The 22778-nt window shown below is 35.1% G+C and overlaps 3 protein-coding genes across 9 annotated transcripts in view; 1 reads left to right on the forward strand and 2 right to left on the reverse strand.

Moving 5' to 3' along the window:
- The window catches only part of LOC111635166 (sodium/hydrogen exchanger 2-like), a 47995-nt gene extending 45003 nt beyond the window's left edge, over positions 1-2992 (forward strand). For 5 of the 7 annotated variants that reach the window (XM_023380043.1, XM_023380042.1, XM_023380038.1 and 2 more), the window contains 3 exons: positions 4-164; positions 1078-2129; positions 2316-2992. In XM_023380043.1, coding sequence (XP_023235811.1) covers positions 4-164; positions 1078-1572 — 656 coding nt within the window. In that variant the 3' untranslated portion in view covers positions 1573-2129; positions 2316-2992. Of the gene's footprint in view, positions 1-3; positions 165-1077; positions 2161-2315 lie in introns of all 7 variants that reach the window. The other 2 variants (XM_023380039.1, XM_023380041.1) reach the window with 2 other exon arrangements.
- Positions 2993-4221: 1229 nt separating this feature from the next.
- On the reverse strand, positions 4222-11029 carry LOC111635168 (4-hydroxybutyrate coenzyme A transferase-like). Its single transcript, XM_023380047.1, has 8 exons — positions 10813-11029; positions 10294-10446; positions 9991-10224; positions 9731-9919; positions 9129-9344; positions 7528-7665; positions 4904-5032; positions 4222-4775 (listed from the first exon to the last, which is right to left on the reverse strand). Exons 1-8 carry the CDS (start codon positions 10997-10999, stop codon positions 4591-4593), a joined length of 1431 nt encoding a protein of 476 aa, XP_023235815.1. The 5' UTR covers positions 11000-11029; the 3' UTR covers positions 4222-4590.
- A 2939-nt stretch (positions 11030-13968) lies between these two features.
- On the reverse strand, positions 13969-22714 carry LOC111635165 (4-hydroxybutyrate coenzyme A transferase-like). The gene is made up of 8 exons (XM_023380037.1): positions 22528-22714; positions 21462-21614; positions 21156-21389; positions 20046-20234; positions 18029-18244; positions 16534-16671; positions 14625-14753; positions 13969-14556 (listed from the first exon to the last, which is right to left on the reverse strand). Exons 1-8 carry the CDS (start codon positions 22712-22714, stop codon positions 14372-14374), a joined length of 1431 nt encoding a protein of 476 aa, XP_023235805.1. The 3' UTR covers positions 13969-14371.
- Positions 22715-22778: the final 64 nt, after the last annotated feature.

Raw genomic sequence — 22778 nt, forward strand, 5'->3', positions numbered from 1 at the left:
TAGAAGAATCTTCGGTAGAAAACGCCGCTCCTGCCAACGATTTAAACAAACGTCGACATACCGTTATCAACATGCTTGCACCTTCTCTGAGACGTAAACATCCTCAGGAAGACAACACGTCGGAACTCCTTAAGAAAGCGCTATTGCATAATCCTTATAATAAGGTTAATTTCAATTTTTTTTTCTTTTATATAATTTGATAATCGATTAAATATTTCAACAGTTTGATATAATACAAGAAGCCAATTCTTTGATGTGCTCTTTATCTAGTTTTCTTAATTTCCATTGATCATTAAACAATGGAAACTGCGAAAAATACTTATAAATATAGTGGAAACTAGATTTTTTATTTATAATACTAATAAAGAATCGGATTTTTAATTGGGGATACAATGAGATCTGGTAATACTAATTGGGGATACTAATAGAAAATGGGCTCATACTATTTTGATATATTAATAGAAACTTTGAATACAACTGGAACTGGGAGTACTATTTAGGGATGCAACGGGAACTGGGAGCACTATTTAGGGATGCAACAGGAACTGGAAATACTATTCAAAAATTTTAGTCAAATATTGACATATAAAAGCAAATACAGTATAAACTCTTCTATCCAAAATGGCTTTCTAAACAACAAACACTGTATCGTTTTGTATACCATAGACTATAGTTTACAGAGATCAAACTCTCCAGGTAAACTGGAAATTACTATGTTATCTGTCGATTGTAGCGCCGCGAAACTAGGTCACATAAGTAACATTACGTTCAATTTTCAGTAAATTAATTTACTTACAAATACACTACGTGCATTACAGTATTTATACTTCACGAAACTTTAAATGCACAGCACTTGATGTACACAAAACACAAAACCCAACGATGTACTGGATTATCCGAAAGACCCCCTGATTCTATAATCACTTGTAATAACATTTAATTGAACAACACAATTAAATTTGACAACAATTGAATTGCATTTAATGTAAATAATAATAAATACAATAAAAATATTTTCTTTATTATTTTTTTAATTGAATTTTTCAGCTGAAAAAAAAATTTAATTCATTTTTCCAGTTTCATCAAAAATATAATCCGAATTTAGTGGGAGAAGAGGATCAGGAATTAAGCACGCACTTACGAGCTAGAAGAATTCGCGCTCGTCGTCTGACTTTAGCAGCCCTTCATTCGTGTTCGGCAACGGAAGATGAAGACATTCCAGAAGAACAAACGGAAAAACCTGAAGTTCAACCAAGAGTACAATCCGAATTATATTCCAGTCCCACAAATAAATTGTTAGAGAAAGCGTACAGACGTCGTTCGCTGATGAGTAGCAAACGTCCCAGATTGGAAAGAGCAAAGACTATATTTGCAGAAACTCAAGCAGAAAACGCGGAAGAGCAACCTTTAGTCAGACAGAAACCCAAAAGTGTTAACTTGGGTACGATATCCGAAGAAAATGGTGACGCGCAACCTTCGGACATCGTCCAGAGTCAAAGTCAAAAAAGAGTTAGACTTCAGAAGTCTATCACTATTGATACGTCTCCTGAAAATGACGAGACTACTATATAAATATTTAGTATTTGCCTTATTAATTATGCACCCGAAATCTCCATATGTTGCACAAACCGTGCTGTAGTCTGTTGGTCTTTTTTTATTGCACACAATATCCACGATTTCTTTACTAAATTACTCTTCCTCTTTCCATCTATAGAATATGGAATTTTGAAGACTATAATTCCATAAATACTACAAAGGATTTACATACACTTAATTCATAAAACCGACAAGGATGTGAATTTTACTAGATTCTGTACATTTTTTTCTGTACTGTACTGTAGTAAGGAATATCTGCTCTGCATTCCAGTTACCGGAACAAGACTTGCAAACCATTCTTACAACAATTGTAGCATTGGTGTGTGAATAAATTGTTTGGGAAGTCTTTTATTGCTAACTAGAGTGCAGTTGAGGTGTCTGTTACCGCACCAGAGTGCAGTTCCCCGGTGTCTGTTACCGCACCAGAGTGCAGTTTGAGGTGTATGTTACCGCACCAGGGTGCAGTTTGAGGTGTCTGTTACCGCACCAGAGTGCAGTTGAGGTGTCTGTTACCGCACCAGAGTGCAGTTGAGGTGTCTGTTACCGCACCAGAGTGCAGTTGAGGTGTCTGTTACCGCACCAGAGTGCAGTTGAGGTGTCTGTTACCGCACCAGAGTGCAGTTGAGGTGTCTGTTACCGCACCAGAGTGCAGTTGAGGTGTCTGTTACCGCACCAGAGTGCAGTTGAGGTGTCTGTTACCGCACCAGAGTGCAGTTGAGGTGTCTGTTACCGCACTAGAGTACAGAAAGAAGAGTTGGTTCTCCACTAATTTACAAGAATTGTGAATGCCCTTCTCTGTAAATCACTCTATTCTAAAGTACTATATGATAATCGTAACCTCTTACGAGCTTTGTGATAATGAGACGTACTAATTAATAATTTTGAAGTAAATTAGGATATATTTTCTCTAAACTGATATCTAAACTATTTTAGAATACCTCGTATTCAAAATAAAAAGAGAACTAAATTTATGAATAACAGAATTTTTCTCACTCTAACTAAAGGGGATAATTATTAACAAATATTTTTAATATTGTACAGTACTACTATAAAAAAAGATGCTTCCAGAAGTGTTTTAGAGTACAGAACTGATTATAGAATCACAGCTGTATCTAGAACAGAACGTGACGTTGTACCACGGGTGCTAGAACTTTAAATAAAGGGAAAATTCATCGTGCACAACACTGACACTAGAAGCTTGTCTCTGATTTATGCTGCAAAACGAATATATTTGAAGGTGAACATAATTGTTGCAATATTTTTTACGTTTGAATAAGACTAATACACTATGAGAAATATATATATAATGTTTACCGTGAATAATTTTGGCATATTCGTGCATTTTTTATACTTGTTGTTTATAAAAGTGAAGTGCTCGACGAGTAGAATATATAAAGAAAAAAATGTATTATACAAAAAAAAAATATGTGGAATAAAGGTAATTTGAATTTATTAAATTCTGTTTTTGATTTTAACCCGAGCCTTACTTTTTGGTATACGTGTAGTTTAAGTAAATTTAGATGTGTAAACGGGCCTCCGTATATTGGGACACTTGGAACACGTGCTCCTTTTTCTCCTGGGATGTCCTTTTCCTAACTCCAAAAGAGTAAAGTAGAGTTTTTCGGGGTTTTTTCACGTTGCAATACATAAATGGGCCACTTTCTTAAGTCCTCTCGGAAATTATTATCCCTCGGGAGATCGTCTACGTTGCCGTACACAAGCAGACAAACTTTTTGTTGGCCTACCAGTGGCCGAGTAGATAAATTCGGCCATTGAACATTGATGGTCAGTCGCGGGTTTGCGCCTGATCAATGGACTGCTTGCGAGCAATTTTCCGGGATTATTCCCCGTGTCTCAATAGGCCCACTTGTTGTTGTTGAGATCCAAGGTTTCCTAGTGTTGCCAGACATTTCATTGTCACCACATTTAGCCATCTCGTTAATCTTTTCAAACCACCTATTATGTACTACTCTACCACTTGATGGCAGAAAATTGAACTGCGCGTGTTTTCTGTACCAAGAACACTTTATAATTCTCACATAAATACATGAATATATCAATTATTTGTACAATTCCTTTAATTTATTACCATCTAAAGACAGTGTATTATTGGTTTTATTGGATTGGCAACGCACACACGGGCGATCTGCCGAGGGGGAAAATGCCTCCTGGGGTTACTGACACAAATTCCGATGGCATTACAACTGTAATCATTTACATATCTGTCTGAGACATAGATGTATGCAGAGTTTTGCAATAAAAGAACAGTTTCAACTCAATGAGGTAAGCATCTTTTGGTCGATAAGTGCATTATAAATGGAATATCTTGAATTTAGTTTTATATTAATAAAAATAATTATGTGTACGAGTATAAATATTAAAGTAAATAAAATAAAATTATTTATGGGAATATTTTCAATATATTTTATATGATTTATATTATTATTAAACTAAAAGAAATTTCGTTCGCGTGTATCTTAAATATTTTTTGCAACACTCCATTTAAAAAATTACCCAACCTTGCTTTATAACAATAGAGAACTTTATGTAAAATGGCTGATGATATTGTTTTATTTGTAATTGTTTCTAAAGTAATAAAGATGTCGAAAAGGGTGGAGATAAGCTTATTTATTCTACAAACAATTACACTTATAAATGGGCAAAGCACAGAGCTGTAACAAATGCATTAATTGAAATTTCAATCACGCTAATATCTCTATTTTCCATTCTGTTATATAAGGTAGTTCCTCTAATGTCTTAACAAGATCCATTAGAAGACTTTTGATGGATAACCGTGCATTTGTACGAATGTTTCCGATTTATGTCATTCGTTTTTGTTTATCACTACAAAACACATATTCAAAAATAAATGCAAGATTTAAAATAAATTTTTTCTGCCATTAATAATAACGTTGCAGATTTTTATAAATATATATTTTAGTCTATCTTCAACAAAGAATCTATTGCCAATTATTCTTCATCTGGTATTCTTGATCAAGGTGAAGGCATACACTTAAATCTATCGAATGCGGCTCTTTCTAAACTCTCTCTGTCGTCGGGATGAGCAATTCGAATTAATTCGTAAGCTCTCTGTCTTAGAGTCTTGCCGAAAAGATTAGCAATTCCATATTCTGTAACTACGTAATGGACGTGGCCACGCGTGGATACAACTGCCGACCCTAAAAATTTTTTACATTTTACTATGAATTGTGTTGAAAAGCTTTCAGAATTTGTCTTTCAATAGATTTAAAACCCTGAAATCTTTTCATATGTCTTTTTTAACCTGAAAGCTTTCAAGTCTACTTACCAGGCTTTAGATGAGGAACTATTTTGGCTTCTCCCTTACTGGTCCTAGAATATAATACTAGTATCGGTTTTCCCTTTTGGTCTAAACTTTCAGCCGCTCCTCTTAAGAAATCGGTCTGTCCTCCAAGTCCTAATGTATTAGAATGGAAATATCTTATTTCAGAATATCTATTAAAAGCCAGTTAATATTTTATACAAATATTTTTAATAGTTTTGTATTAAAATCTGTAGAACACAGTTAACATTGAACGATGAGAGAAAATTTCCAATAGCCATGAAACAATGGTAAATACAACGATGTAAACTTGCATTTGATTTATTAACAGCGTACCATCAAAGCTTTAAGCCAGTGGCCAAACAAATCTTGTTGTGGCCAAATCCGGACAGTTGCAAAATTTACTTCAACCGCGAAGATATCGAAGCACCTATTGCTCAAATATCTTTCGAACTCATCTTTAAAGGGTTATCTTTTTCATTATTTATAACAAATGATACCCATTTTCAAATACACTTTTAACTGGATATTGAGCCTACAGCTCCGAGGACCAGGATTCGAGTCCAAGTCAAAATTTTCAGGAAATCTTTTTATGGCGGTCGGTTCTAGATAAGTAGGATCCGTCTTCTCACCAACCAGCCGCTCCGTTGTGGGCCTGGGTATTTTTTTAATAACCCTTGTGGGCGCTAAGATGGCCTCTTTTAGCAAGCCCATTATGGGTTCGGAACACGGACAAGACACTTCTAATTTGAGATGAAAAGCATATATTTTAAATTAAATAAATTAAAATATGATTAAAGATTTCAGCCCGGCATTGTGATCGTGTCACAATAAAATAATTGCTCGTTTTAATTATTATTATTATTATATTCACGGTTATATTTGGAGGGTGGGATAGGGCAACGCAACATATGAGCGATATGTCGAAGGAAGATGCCTCACTAGAGAACTTTCTGTGTTCTTAGTGAAAATCATATCCCTCATCTCAAGAGGACTCGGAAACTTGCACGTTGTTGATACGCGAACCCATGATCGACTACCGGTGTTCAGTAATTTTTATCGATTCGGCCACTGGTGAACTTATTATATTCATTATTAGTTATGTGTAACACATACTGATGGTTTTTATGTACAGTAGAACCCCTCCAATTCCTCACCTTTGGGACTGGGGGTATGGTCGGAACGCAAGAAAGGTCGGATTATCAGAAAAAAGTAAAATAAAAAATCTTCCCCTTTGTCCAGTCTTTGTAGCACTGCTAATTTTTCATTTAATGAAAGAGTAACGTGTTTACGTTTCACTCCTGACATGTTGAAAGCACACACAAAACTCTACACGTACACACAATGTAAAACATATACTGTAACGAACACAGAAAAACGCTACGGACGGTGAGTCACCGACGAGTCGGGACAAGTTTCTCGACTCCGACCACGGTCGGATTAACCGGAGTGAGGGACTAGCCGAGGGCGGACTAGAGGGGTTCTACTGTATTAGCTACTAATAAATAAAGTGTACTTGGGACAAATACAAATATGAATATACTCAGCCAACGGAATGACCAGGCTTCAGCCAACCACTCTAGAGATCCAAGAATGAATCCTGGCAGGTCAAAAACCCCAGGAATTTTTCGAGGATGATCCGTGTTGGATATGTCGGGCTCCATTTCTCGCCCTATTGTGGTCATGGTCGAACTCAAGACTGGCTTGAAAAAAGGCCTGCTTAGTGCCGAAGGACGGAAATAATTAAAAGAAAAATTGTGTATATTGGAATCAATATAATAAATGTTATTTTTAAAAATTCATATGTCTCAAGCATATTTCTATATTTCTAGTATGTCTATTTGCACTGATGTACTGGCAATGCAATTGTACTGTACAGTACAATTGGATTGCCGGATTGATTAGTTTGGGTACTGCTACTTTAAGTGAATAAGTTGCTGGTTTTTCTACATTATACAGTATATGTAAATTTCTTTCTCTCGCTTGTATTCTATGTGTTTTTTGTTCTTCGCACTTAGTATACGATATCAATATGGGGCATACTTTGGCCGAAATTAAAAATTTAAATTTTATTTCTTTAAGTTTCCCATAACACTAAAATTGGAAATTCAAAAATATTAGATGAGCAGAGAAATGACTTAACCTATATAGCATACGGTATGACCCAAAATTGAACTATTAATATTATTTTAAGTAGAATTAAAATCATTATGGACAATTTCGTGATATCATTCGTGGGTCAAGTGGAAAAAACTGAAAACTAGTATTGATCGCAGATTCGTATGGAATTTCTCGGATTTTTTTCAAGTAAACAGGGGCCAGTTTCCGACAGAAAGTCTTCAGATCTCCCTATGTTGCGTGGCCTTATCTCATCAAACTAAACCACACCAAATAGAAGATATACAAACGTAAAAACTACGAACAGTACAGTAGACTCCCCTATAACACTGTGGATAATTCCGTGTTATATGAATTCCATGTTGTACGAATCACTTAGATTTTACAAATACGAGAGCCGTTCACAGTATTTGTAAAATCTAAGTGACTCGTACAACATGGAATTCATATAACACGGAATTATCTAGTGTTATAGGGGGGTCTACTGTAGTTTAACAAAAACAATAGCTTACCCGAATATATGTATGGTCCAATACAATCGGCTGCAACTTCTCCGGCTAAATCGATCTCGATGCAAGAATTAATGGCTACCATTTTGTGATTGGAAGCGATCACTCCCGTGTTGTTAGTGAAACTGATATCCCTCATCTCTATATTATAATTATCAATGTATTGTGTTAGTTATACATGAATGGAAAACATTGTGAATTTTAGACTGAAATCAAGAACAAATTTTAAAAATAATATAACGAGCGCACATATTTTATTGTGTATTAATATAAATTTAATACATTAAATAAATATAGCCTAAACATTATTTTATATTAATTTATTATATAGTTCAGCAGTCTGGCTTCCGCGCAACGACAATATAAAATGGCGACGATGAAGCATCGCCAGTGTGAGACCCGAAAGGCCCTGGGTCTAATTTATGAATTTTTATTAATAATGGTTAAAATATCGACACAAAATATTACTTCATTTTTTGTGAAAAACTAGTGTTTTAGACGTGGGAAAAACCCAGATAACAGATGCTATTTCCTTTCACAGAAGAGAACATCCTCTGACTTTCCCTTATCTGGTTAAAAATCTCACTCAGATGGGAAATGGTTACCCCTCATTCATCCCCCTTTCGTCCGTTCTCACGAAAGAGTTACTGGCCGATGATTGGTCGAAATTCAGGAGATATAAGGGGAAATTAGTCCAAATTCGAGGAGTTCTTCGACAGATCCGAAGCGTCTGAACTCCACGCAGTTCTCCTCCTGATGACTAACGCCCTTAAACGAGTCCCATAGACTAAGTTCCGAGTCTAAACTTAGTGAAGATACTTTTTTTGTGCACGTATTGATCTCCCATACGAAGAAGTAAATGAACTCTATCTACAAGGAGTCCCTTACCTACAGAAATGAAAACGAACGATGACAACTAAACAGGTCGTATGTTTTGGAATGATTTTGTGAGCTCTCTCTCTCTCGATCGCGCATTAGCATAGAATAAGTCTTAGCCTATATCTTGTCTCTTAATTGTCGTTCATCGATTATTTGTATTTGTTTGGTTTAGAATTATTAAATCTACTCTTGTTAAATATACTTAAATGTCTCTTCAATTGATTCCGAATAAGATCTCATACGCGTGTTAATCCGCGTATAATAAGATTGATTAACTGGTGTCGGGACCCTGACAATTTGGGATAAAGACCTCACAGTCTTGAATCCCCTTTTCCTAAAATTACTGCCCTCCTATAAAACGTTACGAGAGCCGATCTCACGATCGCGCGCCGTAAGTGTCGTAGACTAAGATCTACGTCCTGGCTGATCTCACACCAGCAATTTGTCGAATGTGAAGAGAATCGCTCGAGAAGCTGCAAAAAGAACACAGGTAAGCCATTAATGAAAGGAAGAAAATGTTAATAGAGTTAATGAGGAAACGCGAAATTTCAATGCTTTGTAAAATTCAGAGGGCTTTCCTTTCCCGCTTTTGCGTGAATCTGCAATTCAAATACATTATTTCGTTGTAAGAGATTTGATACACTCTTCAAATACTAGTAGATGTCGGTTGCAACAACAGATTAACAAGATTAATGTAAAGCCGAAAACAATTTAATTCTACTCACCTACGTCTATATTATTGTGTAGAAAATCATAAAGCTTTCTAGATCCGATAATATAACTAGTAAGTAGCTTCCCCGGAATAACGGTCTTGTATCGATTAGTAATGGCTCCAGAGTTAAACAGATCGACGAGTCCATCGCCGAACATTTCGGTGTGAACGCCCAAATTGCGATGTTGTCTAAGTGAAGTCATAACAGCGTCAGGAATCGATCCAATCCCTAAAATATTTATAAAATCTAATTTAGAATACGGCAAAGTGGAGTTTTCCGTGTTTAACACCCAAATGTTTGTCAATTTCCCATAGAAATCCTCTCTGGAAGAATCCCCATTTCTCTGGAAGATCGCCCGTGTATTGCATTCCAATGAATCTTATTATAACATGGGTTTTTTTATAGCGAGGTACTAAGGACGGAAATATTAGAAAGAGATATATGTATATAGTATTTTGGCGCCCGAAGCTAAACCCGTTGACCACATTCACTTGTTAGTCTATGCATTCGCGAGACGTTAGAAAAAACTTGTATTGAACCTTCTATGGGCAACTGATCTGATGTATTACGAGGTTGTTATTGCAAAACATATTTATTAGAAAGTCACGCCTTACCTATCTGAAACGTGGCACCATCATCCACCAAATTATCAGCAATTAATTTCCCTATTTTTAAATCCATTTCTGTAGTTTGCTTGGACGGCACCTCTATTAGCTCGTGATGCCCTTCCACTAAGAAATCGAAGCGATTTATATGAACTTGGCTATCTCCAAACGTTTTAAGTTGGTTAGAATTGACTTGCGCTATTAGGAAAAGAAAATAATTGCAATTTCATTCTATAGAAAACTTAAATATTATTATAATAAATTCATACCTATAACACATTTGGCAGTTTCGACCGCTGCTCTAGTGCATCCCACGGAGCCTCCTAACGAACAGAAACCTCGTTCGTCCGGTGGAGTTACTTGAACTAAAGCAACGTCAACAGGTTGTCGATGTAAGTACATCGGGAAATCCGTGAGGAAAATAGGCATGTAATCAGCTTTTCCAGTATTTACGACATGGCGGAGAAACGGACTAACAAAGGGTACAATGCAGCGGAACATATCTGAAAGCAATCATTTTTATAAATAACGAATAAATAAACATCTAACTCAGTTTCTTACTCTTACAATACCTGGAGATTCTGATTCCAAATAACTGAAATCGCCGTAAATTAAAAGAGAATAAGTAACGGGTTTCTTTTGTCTGGAAACTTTGGCATGTTGTATAAATGTTGAAATAAGCTTTTGTGGTAGAGAATATAGGCCATCGATAAATATTCTATCACCTGTAATAGAATCGATTAAAATATGATACTGTACAAGTCGATCCCCCTATAACACTGTTGATTTTTCCGTTTTATATGAATTCCATGTTGAACGAGTCACTTAGATTTTACAAATATGTGAGCCGTTCACATCCCGGCACACGTATTTGTAAAATCTAAATGACTCGTACAACATGGAATTCATATAAAACGGAAAAATCAACAGTGTTATAGGGGGTAGACTGGTATTTAATACTTAGAATAACGTTAAAATATACATAAATTTTTAACTTGTTTTTTTTAACAATATTTAGTGTTCACTAAACGAGGTAGCAATGACGTTCAGAGAGCGGGTGATTAAAATTATACAAGTGAAAAACAACTCACCAGATTTAATTACGGAGACAGCTTCTTCCGCAGAAGTCCATTTACTTTGTTTTCTTGGATAGTGATTAGGATTTTGAGAATAAGTGAAGTAACTCTTACTGACAATCCTTTGTCTCAATGATGTAAAAACTGGATTTAAACAATTTCTAGAATAGAATAAAATATTTCTAACACGTCTGGTCGCCATTGGATTCTGATCTGAAAGATTTGCTTTACTTTTTATAAACATTCATCACTATTGATAACATGCGTAGATTATGCAGCTAATTCTGTTGTCTATGCGCTAACTGAACTTAGAAGTGAATTTATAAACGTCAAGTGTTTATATAACTATTATATAAACATTTATATAAACATTTGACGTTTATAAATTCACTTCTAAGTTCAGTTAACGCATAGACAACAGATTCAATCACCCATTAATATTGCCCTAATTTTGCCTCTTCATTTAACGAATCGAACACCAATATACACGCCGAAGACACTGCATGTATTGTATTACGAGCGAACTGAAAAGATCAAGAACAATGTTCTCAGATGCCTTCAATTAGGAAAGAATTAAGATTAATATTTTAATATATGTATGTTGGTATATATATATATATATATGAGAATTTTTGCTCAAATATGATCATTTTAAATGGCAGATATGATAAATTGTAACCTCAAGTCTGGCGACGTAAGTGCCATAACGTTGCCATAACTGTTAAATCAATTATGGCCGACTCATCAATGGAAGGAAATAAGTTACTTTTACAGTTAGACAAAACTATTAAGCAGCTCTACAGTTTCTCCTCCCAAAAAAGAAGAATTAAATTAAGAATTAAAGAATATGGTATAAACTTTATGTAGAAAAGAACCATCATCACAATGGTTTTACCATACAGCATTGCAGAGTCTTTCCTGAATTAATGCGTGGCAAAAGGAAATGATATTCAGTATGGTAAGAAAAATACAGAGATAAAAAATGCAAACGTTCGAAGGAAAAAACGTTCCATATTGATACGTCTTTTCACGTATACTATGAAACTTTGTATATATAACATCGGTGGTCAATGTACTGTACTTGTGCTGTATACTTTTTCAAGGTCATAGGTCAACTTTCAAGGTGAAATGATGTGGCAAATTGCCAAAAACAACGTAAACATTTATCGAGGTCAAAGGTTAGAATTTTTAAAGTAAGAGATATACAGGGAGAATAAAAAAACATTCGGAAAATATTTAAAACTTGTAAAAATAGATTTAGAATCATAAATATCAGGCTTTTTTAAATAATTTATAAAGATAAATAAGGAAATAACATCATTTTTGTACGTATTTTATCAATTTTGTAATAGATACTAGTGTTATTTCCACTGTTTCCACCTTACCACATTTTTAAAAGTAAGTTTATTTTCACTTATTTTGCAGTATTCTTTGCATTTTATAAATATATTTATTAAATATTATAAAATGGCAAAAAGCTTAATTTTGAGAGTACGGATGGATAAAAAGCACGGGAGTTATTAAGCTTCAAACAGGGTGAATAAAGTCTTGCCTCCCACACACTAACATTTATACATACAGAAAATAACACCGAATTGTTTTGCATTATCTCGACGTTTCGACGTCTCCAGTCCTAAAATGTAAAAGTCCTGAGAGTTCATTTTTCGACCGATCGCCATACTTTCCTCTGCTATATATTACAGAGCCGGAAAAGTAAATACAATGACAATTTTTGATTAAATGCACGCTCAGGCTATATCTGAATCAGGCTGTTTCTAGTATCATTAAATAGGGATAGGTCTGATAAACAGATTTACTGGAATTTATCTGATCAATGCAGATTATCAATGTAATCAACATTAACAACGCTTGTACCAGGAATACCGACCGAGGTAAGTAAAGATTCCCGGAGGGTAATGGAATTTTGAAATTTGGAACACAAGGAGACAATGGAAAATTTGAAAATTATCTGAAATTCTCGAAATAAGAACAATGACAACTGTGGGAAATTCATTAAGTGCTTTATTAGTATACTTCATACAACTTAATCAAAATACAGTTGTCCCTCTATAGTCCGACATTTTTTAATCCGACATGCTCAGTAGTCCGACGCACCTCCCGTCAAGGTACCCCCGCGTTTTTTTATGCAGCGAGAGTGTAGCGAAATGACGTCACGATCAGTATTGGCCAATTAGAAACCAGTTTCAGTGTGTTCGCTGTAAAGCGCTTCTCGAGCGCTGCATAAAAAAACGCGAGGTACCCGTCCCCATTACGTGTCTGCTTGCACAGAAGCATGTCGCGATGTGAATCTCCCCATCCAATTCTTACTCGATGACACACATTTCGTGTGTTTTATGTGAGCAGTTCTGTTCGAACAGTTGGAGTAGAGAATATTGTATGTTACTGCTAGCAAAACAATGCGAAATATGTAATTATTTTCGGTAATCCGGACACTTTTGGTAATCTGACACACCTTTGGTCCCATACCTGTCGGATTATCAAGGGACAACTGTATAGGGAAATGACATAAGAATTTTAAAAGGGTCGATTGAAAAAAAGTATTTTCTATAGGGGCGATCAATGCAAGAAAAAGATTGGGAAACCTTAGCCTATACCCACGTTATTTTTTTAATGTTAATATAAGTTTTTATTAAAACATTCTTACAAGTAACATAAAACATACTTACTGTTAAATTTTTATAAATTAAATATATAACTTGCAAATTATTAAAACAAAACAAAACTGTTATTTTACAAAAAAAAAATAATAATTTATTAAATAATTCCGTATACAAATCGGATCAAATCCGCTTCAACGATTACTTTCGACACCCTTCGGTTAAAGGAGAGTGTCGCGTGGGTGTCGATACAGAGTAGTCACACACATTTAATTCTCTAAATATTTTCATTTACACGTAATACTAAGAATACAATAGAGAGGTTGAGGCGCACGTTTTAAACGTGTAAACGTGTACGTGTGACGTTCGGCGCCGCTTTCCCGTAAGCCTAAAAGTGTGACGATGGTGTTTGGAATGTCGAGCGTGATTCCACCGACTATCCAAACACCATTGTCAAACTTTTAGGCTTACGGGAAAGCGGCGCCGAACGCCACACGTACACGTTTACACGTTTAAAACGTGCGCCTCAACCTCTCTAATATGGCGAGCGAGAGTTTACATAATATCTGATTAAAATCAAATATCGTACAAAAGTCGAAGGTCTGCAGGTTGGTCGTTTGATTCTTTTTATGTCTGAGGCGATGAATGGTCACCGATCAAAGTCTCACACCCGACTCGATAGTCTCACACCCTTCGAATCTCTTTTATTCGAAGCAATATTTCCTTTCGAAATTACATATATTAATAGTATATATCTTGTATACGTAATTTACAATTAAGATGTTATTTTGGTTTGCTCATTTATCAGAAACTGAGATCCGTTTATGGCAGGCACGAGAAAGCCATTTGCAAACTATTCATTCTAATTAATTCTTTCTTTCTTAAATAACTCTTTGCGCTATTGAGTCTATTATCAAAGAGTTTATTGCCAGTTATTTCTAATCTTGATTTCTCGATCAAGGTGAAAGAATGCATTTGAATCTATCGTACGCATCCTTTTCTAACTTCTCTCTGTCATCCGGATGAGCGATTCGAATTAATTCGTAAGCTCTCTGTTGTAGGGTTTTGCCGAAAAGACTGGCAATTCCATATTCCGTAACTACGTAATGGACGTGGGCACGCGTGGACACAACTGCCGACCCTGAAAATCTTTATATTTTTACATGTTACGAAATTTTAATTGTTATAAATAAATTTTTGTCAACGAACCTGGTTTTAAACGAGGAACAATTTTAGTTTCTCCTTTCTTAGTCCTCGAATGTAACACTAGTATTGGTTTCCCCTTCCAGTCTAAACTCTCAGCCGCTCCTCTTAAGAAATCGGTCTGTCCTCCAAATCCTATTGAAATACGCTCGATATATCGTATTTTAAGACCGATCATAAAATTCTTTACTATTTAATAATTACAGAACGATCGTAAAGTCCCTCCACAGTGGACGAAGAAACGGAAGGGGCTTCCAGGAACGTCACAGATAGGTCGCGATTCGAAACAGTTAAAGTCGTAACGTCACAGTTCGGCCCGACCGATCACACGGGCGCGGTCCACTGCCAACGACTTTACGATCGCACTGGGAATAAATACTAGAAAAATAAAGAATACAGTTAAATAATCATAAAATAGGTTTCGAAAATAATCTGCAATTACTTCTTGTCTTTTTTACTTTTTCGGCTGTTATATATAACAGAGGAAAAGTACGTCCAGCGATCAAAAAATGACCCTCCAAGATTTTTACATTTTTGGACTCAAAACATCTTGAAACGTCGAAAAATGAAAAAAAAATCGGGTATTTTTTGTATGTATGAATACATGTGTTTGTAGACGTATGAGGGAACGATATTTTCACCCTATTCGAAGCTTAATAACTCCTGTGCTTTTCGTCGAAAATGTCTGAAATTTCGCAGGGAGGTTTGTTTATCGGGAGGATTAATAATGATAAAGTTTAGTGGTTAAAGGTTGGTGGAGTGGGGAGATAAAGGGAGTCGTGTGTGTATCTTCAGTAGGGTCGGACTTGATAAAGATTTTACTGGTTATTACCATTTACAATTTTTTATAAAGCCCATTCCTACCCTCAAAATTAAGCTTTTTGCCATTTAATAATAATTAAAAATATAACATGTTTTTAAATAAAATATGATAACAAATGGCGCCACCAAATGTTGCCGGGAAAGTTAAGCAACTCGTTGCTGGATATTTTTTTTTTCAGTTTTGCTTCCTCGGGTTTTATAAAATTAACATAGGGAGAGTGCGGAATCGATGAAACTGTGATCCTAATTTTTTCATGTCTCGACGTTTTGACACTTAAAGAGTCCAAAAATAAAAACAATAATAATAAATACTTTACCAAAATTTTGTGTCTGGGCATCTGTTTTGCGTTGTATCTCAGGACCAAATGAGTTAAAAATTTTGAATTTCGCAAGGTTATTTCTACATATGGGGCTTTGTTGATATTAATATTTTGGTGATTAAAGTTCAAGCGGATTGAAAGGAAAGATGTGTCATAATGGGGTCGATTTAATAAAAATTTTACTCGTCGTTGGCATTTACAATTTTGAAAGTCATCCTTAACCTCAAAATTAAGTCTTTCTCCTTTTTATAATTAATGTAATACAAGTTATTTTTGAATAAAATCACATAACGGATGCTTCATACAAGACTTTATGCTAATGTGTCTTAGCGTTTTTTAAACTTAAATGTTCTTTTGAATAGAGAAATTTATCACAATTCCTTTTAAGTTTTTATTATTACTTAAATTTTATATTGTAAATTGATAATTATCGAACTTATGGCTCCTGGAACGGGAGGACTTCTGGACTTCTGGCTCCTGGAACGGGAGGGAGGTTCAGGGAATGGCTCCCTGAACCCCCGTTTCAGGAGCCAGAAAAGTCGAGAAAGAGTCCTTTAATATTCTGTACTGGTTCATTAATGTAATTTGGCAACATCTTTAAAATTTTTGTATTTTTACCACCGACAAAAGAACTGATTAAGCGAATTTTAATGCTAGAAAGTTGGAAAATTGCACCGACATTTACACGAAACTACGCTTTAAATGATGTTTGCATACAATTTAGAATCTGTTATGAATATTTATAAACGTAAATCATATACAGAATAACTTACCCGAATATATGTATGGTCCAATACAATCGGCTGCAACTTCTCCGGCTAAATCGATCTCGATGCAAGAATTAATGGCCACCATTTTGTGATTGGAAGCGATCACTCCCGTGTTGTTAGTGAAACTGATATCCCTCATCTCTATATTATAATTTAAAATATTCAGAACGTAGGCTAATATTTTACATGTTACTATAGTAACATATTAAGTTACAGTTCGAAAGGAATTCAATTATAAGCTTAAAAAATAAAAATATTTGGGTTTTAACATATTTAGAAAACAATTGACGATGTTGCGAGTTCACAAAATAATCGAATAATTGTAAATTAAATCTAGGCTGTGTATTTTTCCAGATTGGAAAATGAATGCGGTCTTAATGGAATCCAAGAACCTAGTTTTTTAAAACTAGTATTTTTATAAAACAGTGTTCTTAGTTCATATTAAAGTTGGATTCCATATATATATTTTTCTTCGTATAAATTTCTATGTTTCTACCAAAAATCAAGCGTATTTGACTGTTTTTACCCCGAACCGAGTAGTTTTATTCACTTGGCCAATTGAATAAAATCACTGAACAATGGTAGTTGGTTCCAGTTTTGCGCCTAATCAACGTGCTAGCCACGTGCAGTTTTCTGTGTTTTCTTTACGTGTCTAACACCTAGATATAAATCAGTTTCTCATTGAAGGCCGGATGGCCGAGCGGTCAAGGTGGCAACCCACCACTCTGGGGGACCCGGGAACGAATCCGGACGGGTCAAAGAATCCCCAGGAATCTTTCGGGGGGGTGGTCCGCTCAGATATGTCGGGTCCCGTCCCTCACCACCCGGCAGTCCCATTGTGGGCCTGGGCGAACCCATAATTGGTTTGCAAAAAAAAAGGCCCTCTTAGTGCCCACAGGGCGGAAAGAGTTAAAAAAAAAAACACATATATAAATCAGTTTCTCGTTGAAAGTTTTCTCGGGATATTCCCGTTAACAAATTACCTTTGTATTGCATAATTAATACAATTGGGTTTTTATTTGGCTGCGATTTTTCAAATTGCAGCCAAATAAAAACCCAATTGTATTGATTATGCAATACAAAGGTAAATTCCCACTGTCGTCCGTCTGGCCGGCTCGCTGTCCTTTCTTAATCTCGAGAACAGATTTAGATAGATGAAAATCAAGACCGGGTGTGGAAACCGTAGGGGAGGAGGCCCCGATATATACGAATTTTCCATACAAACCAGAAGTCACGTACAAGTATATCAATTCAAACGTTTCCCCCCGAAAGGTGTTAGATAGATAACGAACACGACTCTATTGTTAAAGGAAAATTATGATGTAGAGAGGCAAGCCACTACTAATTTGAGACGAAGAGTATATATATTTTTAATGAAATAAATAAAATAATTAATTAAAAATTGTAGCCAGGCATTGTGACAATGTCACAATAAATAATTGCTCATTACTATTATTATTAGCATTTTTACTGTAAAATTAGGCATAATTTTACTCACCTACGTCTGTATTATTGTTTAGAAAATCGTATAGCTTTTTAGATCCTAAAGTATAGGAAGTGACCATCTTTCCGGGAATAACAGTTTTGTATCGATTAGTAATGGCGCCGGAGTTAAATAGATCGACGAGTCCATCGCCGAACATTTCGCTGTGGATACCCAAATTGCGATGTTGTTTAAGCGAAACCAAAACGGCATCGGGAATCGATCCAACACCTAAAAAGCATTGCCAACAAATTATTCGTATCCACAAAACCTAGTTCATAATGCATCCACACACTTCATCTATCGTTGTTAATTAATTTGTAACTATTTTTCTTAACCCCTAGCCTGAAGCACTAAAAGAAAAAGTCCATTCGTTCAGTTTAAACTACACGATTTCAATGGGTGAAAAGAATCGAGTAGACAGCTATAATAGCAAACAATGCGATATTAAAAAATCCAGCAACGAGTTGCGTAACTTTTCAGGCGAAAAATATTTATGCTTAATATCTCCCGAACCAATGGTCCAATTTTTCTGAAAATTTCTAGTAACATTTCTCCCTGATATACAAACATTTCTGCAGAATACCAAAAGCTTTCAACAAAAGGCACAGAAGTTATTAAAAATCAAAATAGGTGAACAAAATTATGCTCTCCACACACTCTAACATCCATTCATACCGAAAAACTCCCAAAATGTTTTATATTTTTCGACGTTTCGAGGTCCCCGAGTCCAGTTTAGATGAAATTGAAACAGATAAGTATAGAGGGAAATAACTAGTAAATAAATATTAATCGTATCATATTATGAACCTGTTTATTTAATAAGGTCCGTTGCTAAATGTCTGTGAACCATATCAACGAAGATTCTGCGCCTAAATGTAACACTCTATTGACATAGCGCTGTTGCTTCAGATTTCTCTGCATCCAAACGACGAGCCATAATGTTTCGAAGGTTATATTTATGCAAAACCATTTGTTGTATCTTTCTGGCGTCCTCCCAGACAACGCTCTGATTGAATTAGTACAGCAAGTATCGCCACTGGACTCAAAGCCAATGGCTATACAAACAGTGCTGTTCGCTGATGAATTTCGATTTAAGTTCCAACCTGGCTCTTAAGAATTATGTAAGATAGCTTGGACCTATTCGATATCATTCCAAGATTTTGAAAATGAAGTTTTGAAGTTACATTTTCACACTATAAACGATCTATATGCAGGGGTGGAGAAACCTTTTCATGATAGGAGCTATACAATGCCCATCAGAAATATACGAGAGCGATCGCAACCTTTCTGGAATGCCTATTGGCGAGCCACATCTTATATATAGTTAAAATGTTGTAGTTTTCAATGTTACTTTACTGATACTTTTTGAATAACAAGTACACAATCATTTAACTCTTTCGACTTTATGAATATAATGTACCATAAGTTTTCAGTCGCCTGTTCGAAGATAAAATTATACTTACAGTCCCTGTGTGTGCTATACTATGTGATAGAAAACTTACAAAAATATATCTGTGTAAATACACTTATATTTATCAAGTTTATATAAAGAAATTGTATAGGCCTATTGGACCCTTATGTGGTCTGCCGTTTTTAACAAACTAATTTCAGTTCTACGGCTCGTACCTTTGTTTTTATCAATGTTTAATCGTATCGAGTGAAATCGATCCTTGTCAATCCTATAAGCTTAGTGAATTCTACGGAAAATGAGTCCATAATAATCGTTTTACCATGTAAAACAATCACAGAACTTCAGTATCTATCGGGATTTATAATACATTGGAATTATTTCGAATCTGGTTTCGAACAGGAAAGCATGAAATCTAGTATTTTAGAAAACGATCATTTAAAACAAATTAACCATTCTACGAATTAATCTATATATCCAGTTTACCGTTCGGCTAATTGTTCTCAGCATCCAATTAATTGTTAACGTACTAATAGTTCGCAAAATTACAGAACATGTCCAAGTTGCATTACTGTATTCTTATAAATCAAAACGTAACTAAAGTAAGATACTTTTTCTCACCTGTCTGAAGTGTCGCATCGTCATCTACTAAATTATCAGCAATTAATTTTCCAATTCTTAAATCTTCTTCCGAAATTTGCTTCCTCGGTATCTCTGGTAATTCGTGATGCCCTTCCACTAAGAAATCGAAGCGATTTATATGAACTTGGCTATCTCCAAACGTTTTAAGTTGGTTAGAATTGACTTGCGCTATCGGGAAAGAAGATAATTGCAATTTCATTCTATAGAAAACTTAAATACAGTCGACCCCCTATAAGATCATAGATACGTTCCATTCTTTAGGAAACCGATTTCTTACGAGTCCTTCCAATCATAGCCCGACACGTGTCAAGTTTACGGACTACGGCTGTTTGAAAGGTTTTCTTCCATAAAATTAATCGATTCTAGACTAATCCGACTCAACATTTCCAAAATACGTATATTTTTTGTGGGAATAATCCGTATAAACTACGCTATAAACAAAAAATTGTAGGATTACTTACCGAGTGTCACCATTCGACATTGCCATTGCTCAACATTGTTTTCGTCGCGGAACAGCTCAGCAAAGAGCGGCCGATTTCTAACAACTTATTTTTCTGTGAAAACTTCGTTGAACTTCGGAGACATCATTAATATAAATAATTTTAATCGCCGTTGAATAAGAAATGTTTCTTTCACAAGAAATGTATAAAATTACAGTACTGTATTAGACTTACGGTACCTAATTTACATACTGACAGACGATAGTTAGCGTAAAAATCTCCGTAGCGTGGCGCCACGCTAGACGGCGGAAATTATATATTTAATTATAACAAAGTTACAATAAGTTAATATATAATTATATATACAGTACCTAATTTATATATAATTAATATATAATTATATGTACAGTACCTAATTTATATATAATTTATATAATACTGTCCAGACGATAGAAATCTCTCCGTAGCTTGGCGCTACGGACGGTGGGAAAGTAGTTCGGCTGCCCGATGACGTTTTACGTAATTATAGGAGGTTTTTTACCTTTTTTTTACGAATACCGTCACAATTTTTTCGTAGTTTTATAGGAATCGTAATTATAGGGACCGTAATTATAGGGAGGTCGACTGTATTATAATAATAAATTCATACCTATAACGCATTTGGCACTTTCGACCGCTGCTCTAGTGCATCCCACGGAACCTCCTAACGAACAGAAACCTCGTTCGTCCGGTGGAGTTACTTGAACTAAAGCAACGTCAACCGGTTGTCGATGTAAGTACATCGGGACATCCGTAACAAATATTGGTAAATACATAGCCCTTCCGGTATTTACTGCGTGACGGATATTTGGACCAACGAAAAATGCATTGCAACGAAATACGTCTAGAAATACAAATGATCTTTTAAACAATAAAATAAAATGAAAGTGTCGAGGTGAAATTTTAAAAAACCTACCTCGATTTTCCTGATGCAAATATTCCAGATCTCCGTAAATATAGAAGAAATAAGTGATAAGATTATTAATTTTGGAAGCTTTGGCGTGTTGTATCGTTGCCGAAACGAGCTTTCGTGGAGTTGAATTTATGCCTTCCACGTATATTCTATCGCCTGTAATAAATGATTAAAATAATTTTTAAAATAAACGTTTGTTTCCGATAGATTAAGCAAAGCTTCAGAATAAAGTAGCGCAACACGGAAACTGTCATGTCGTCTTATATAAATTCAAATCACTACCTTATAAGGAGCTCTAACCGAGTTAAATTTATATCTTTTGGTAGCAAATAAGTCATAATGTGATAAGAACGAAAAAGGAATAGTTATTTTCCCGGCTGTTATATATAACGGAGGAAAAGTATGGCGATCGGTCAAAAAATGACCCCCCCGAAGATTTTTGGAGTCAGTACATCTTTGAAACGTCGAGATATGCAAAAAAATTCGGGGTTTTCTCTGTATGTATGAATGTTAGTGTGTGTAAGTGTGTGAGGGAAACGATTTTTTTCATCCTATTTGAAGCTTAATAATTCCTGTGGTTTTTGTCGAAAATTTCTGAAATTTTGCAGGAAGGTTTGTTTATTAGGGAAATTGATGCTGTTAAATTTTGGTGATTAAAGATCGAGGGGGTGGGGAGATAAAGGGGGTCGTGTTTATCTCCAGTAGGGTCGGACTTAATGACGATTTTACTCGTTAATAGCATTTACAATTTTTATTATAAAACTCATCCCTATCCTCAAAATTAAGCTTTTTTGAATTTTATAATAGTTAAAAATATAACAAGTTTTTTAAAAGAAAATTTCACAACAGATGGCGCCACCAAATGTTGCCTGGAAACTTAAGCAACTCGTTGCCAGATTTTTTTTAAATTTGACTTAGACAGGTGCTTATGATTTATACCGCGGGTCGACTACGTTAAGCATTAGTAATTTATTTTAATTATTAATTGAAATAAACGAATTAAATACTTTAATTGCAGATAATTACATAAAAAGAAAAAAGTCATATAAATAAATAAATAATGACTCACCAGATTTAATCACAGAAACGGCTTCTTCCGCGGAAGTCCATTTTGTTTGTTTAGGTGAACAGTAATTAGGATTTTGAGAATAAGTAAAATAACTGCAACTAACCAGCCTTTGACTTAATAAGGCGAAAGCGCGATTTAAATTACTTTCCGAATGTAATAAATTATTCGCAACACTTCTAAACGCCATCGAAGTATTGTACGAAACAACAGATCTGTGATAGACGTGTGTAAAAAGCGCTATATTTATAAAC

The sequence above is a fragment of the Centruroides sculpturatus genome, unplaced genomic scaffold (assembly GCF_000671375.1).
Source record: "Centruroides sculpturatus isolate CEXI.00-Female unplaced genomic scaffold, Cexi_2.0 scaffold980, whole genome shotgun sequence".
In the NCBI taxonomy this organism is placed as follows: Eukaryota; Metazoa; Arthropoda; class Arachnida; order Scorpiones; family Buthidae; genus Centruroides; species Centruroides sculpturatus.

Bases quoted from the DNA above. Each gene is read 5' to 3' on its own strand.
- LOC111635168 (XM_023380047.1), bottom strand. From the start codon at position 10,999: ATGGCGACCAGACGTGTTAGAAATATTTTATTCTATTCTAGAAATTGT. The intron at 9,345-9,730 runs GTAAGGCGTGAC...TAAATATTTTAG, and splicing joins TGGTGCCACGTTTCAGATAG to GGATTGGATCGATTCCTGAC. The intron at 5,033-7,527 runs GTAAGCTATTGT...CTAATACATTAG, and splicing joins TGGACCATACATATATTCGG to GACTTGGAGGACAGACCGAT.
- LOC111635165 (XM_023380037.1), bottom strand. From the start codon at position 22,714: ATGGCGTTTAGAAGTGTTGCGAATAATTTATTACATTCGGAAAGTAAT. The intron at 16,672-18,028 runs GTGAGTAAAATT...ATTATAATATAG, and splicing joins AAACAATAATACAGACGTAG to AGATGAGGGATATCAGTTTC. The intron at 14,557-14,624 runs GTTCGTTGACAA...AAAGATTTTCAG, and splicing joins TGTTCCTCGTTTAAAACCAG to GGTCGGCAGTTGTGTCCACG.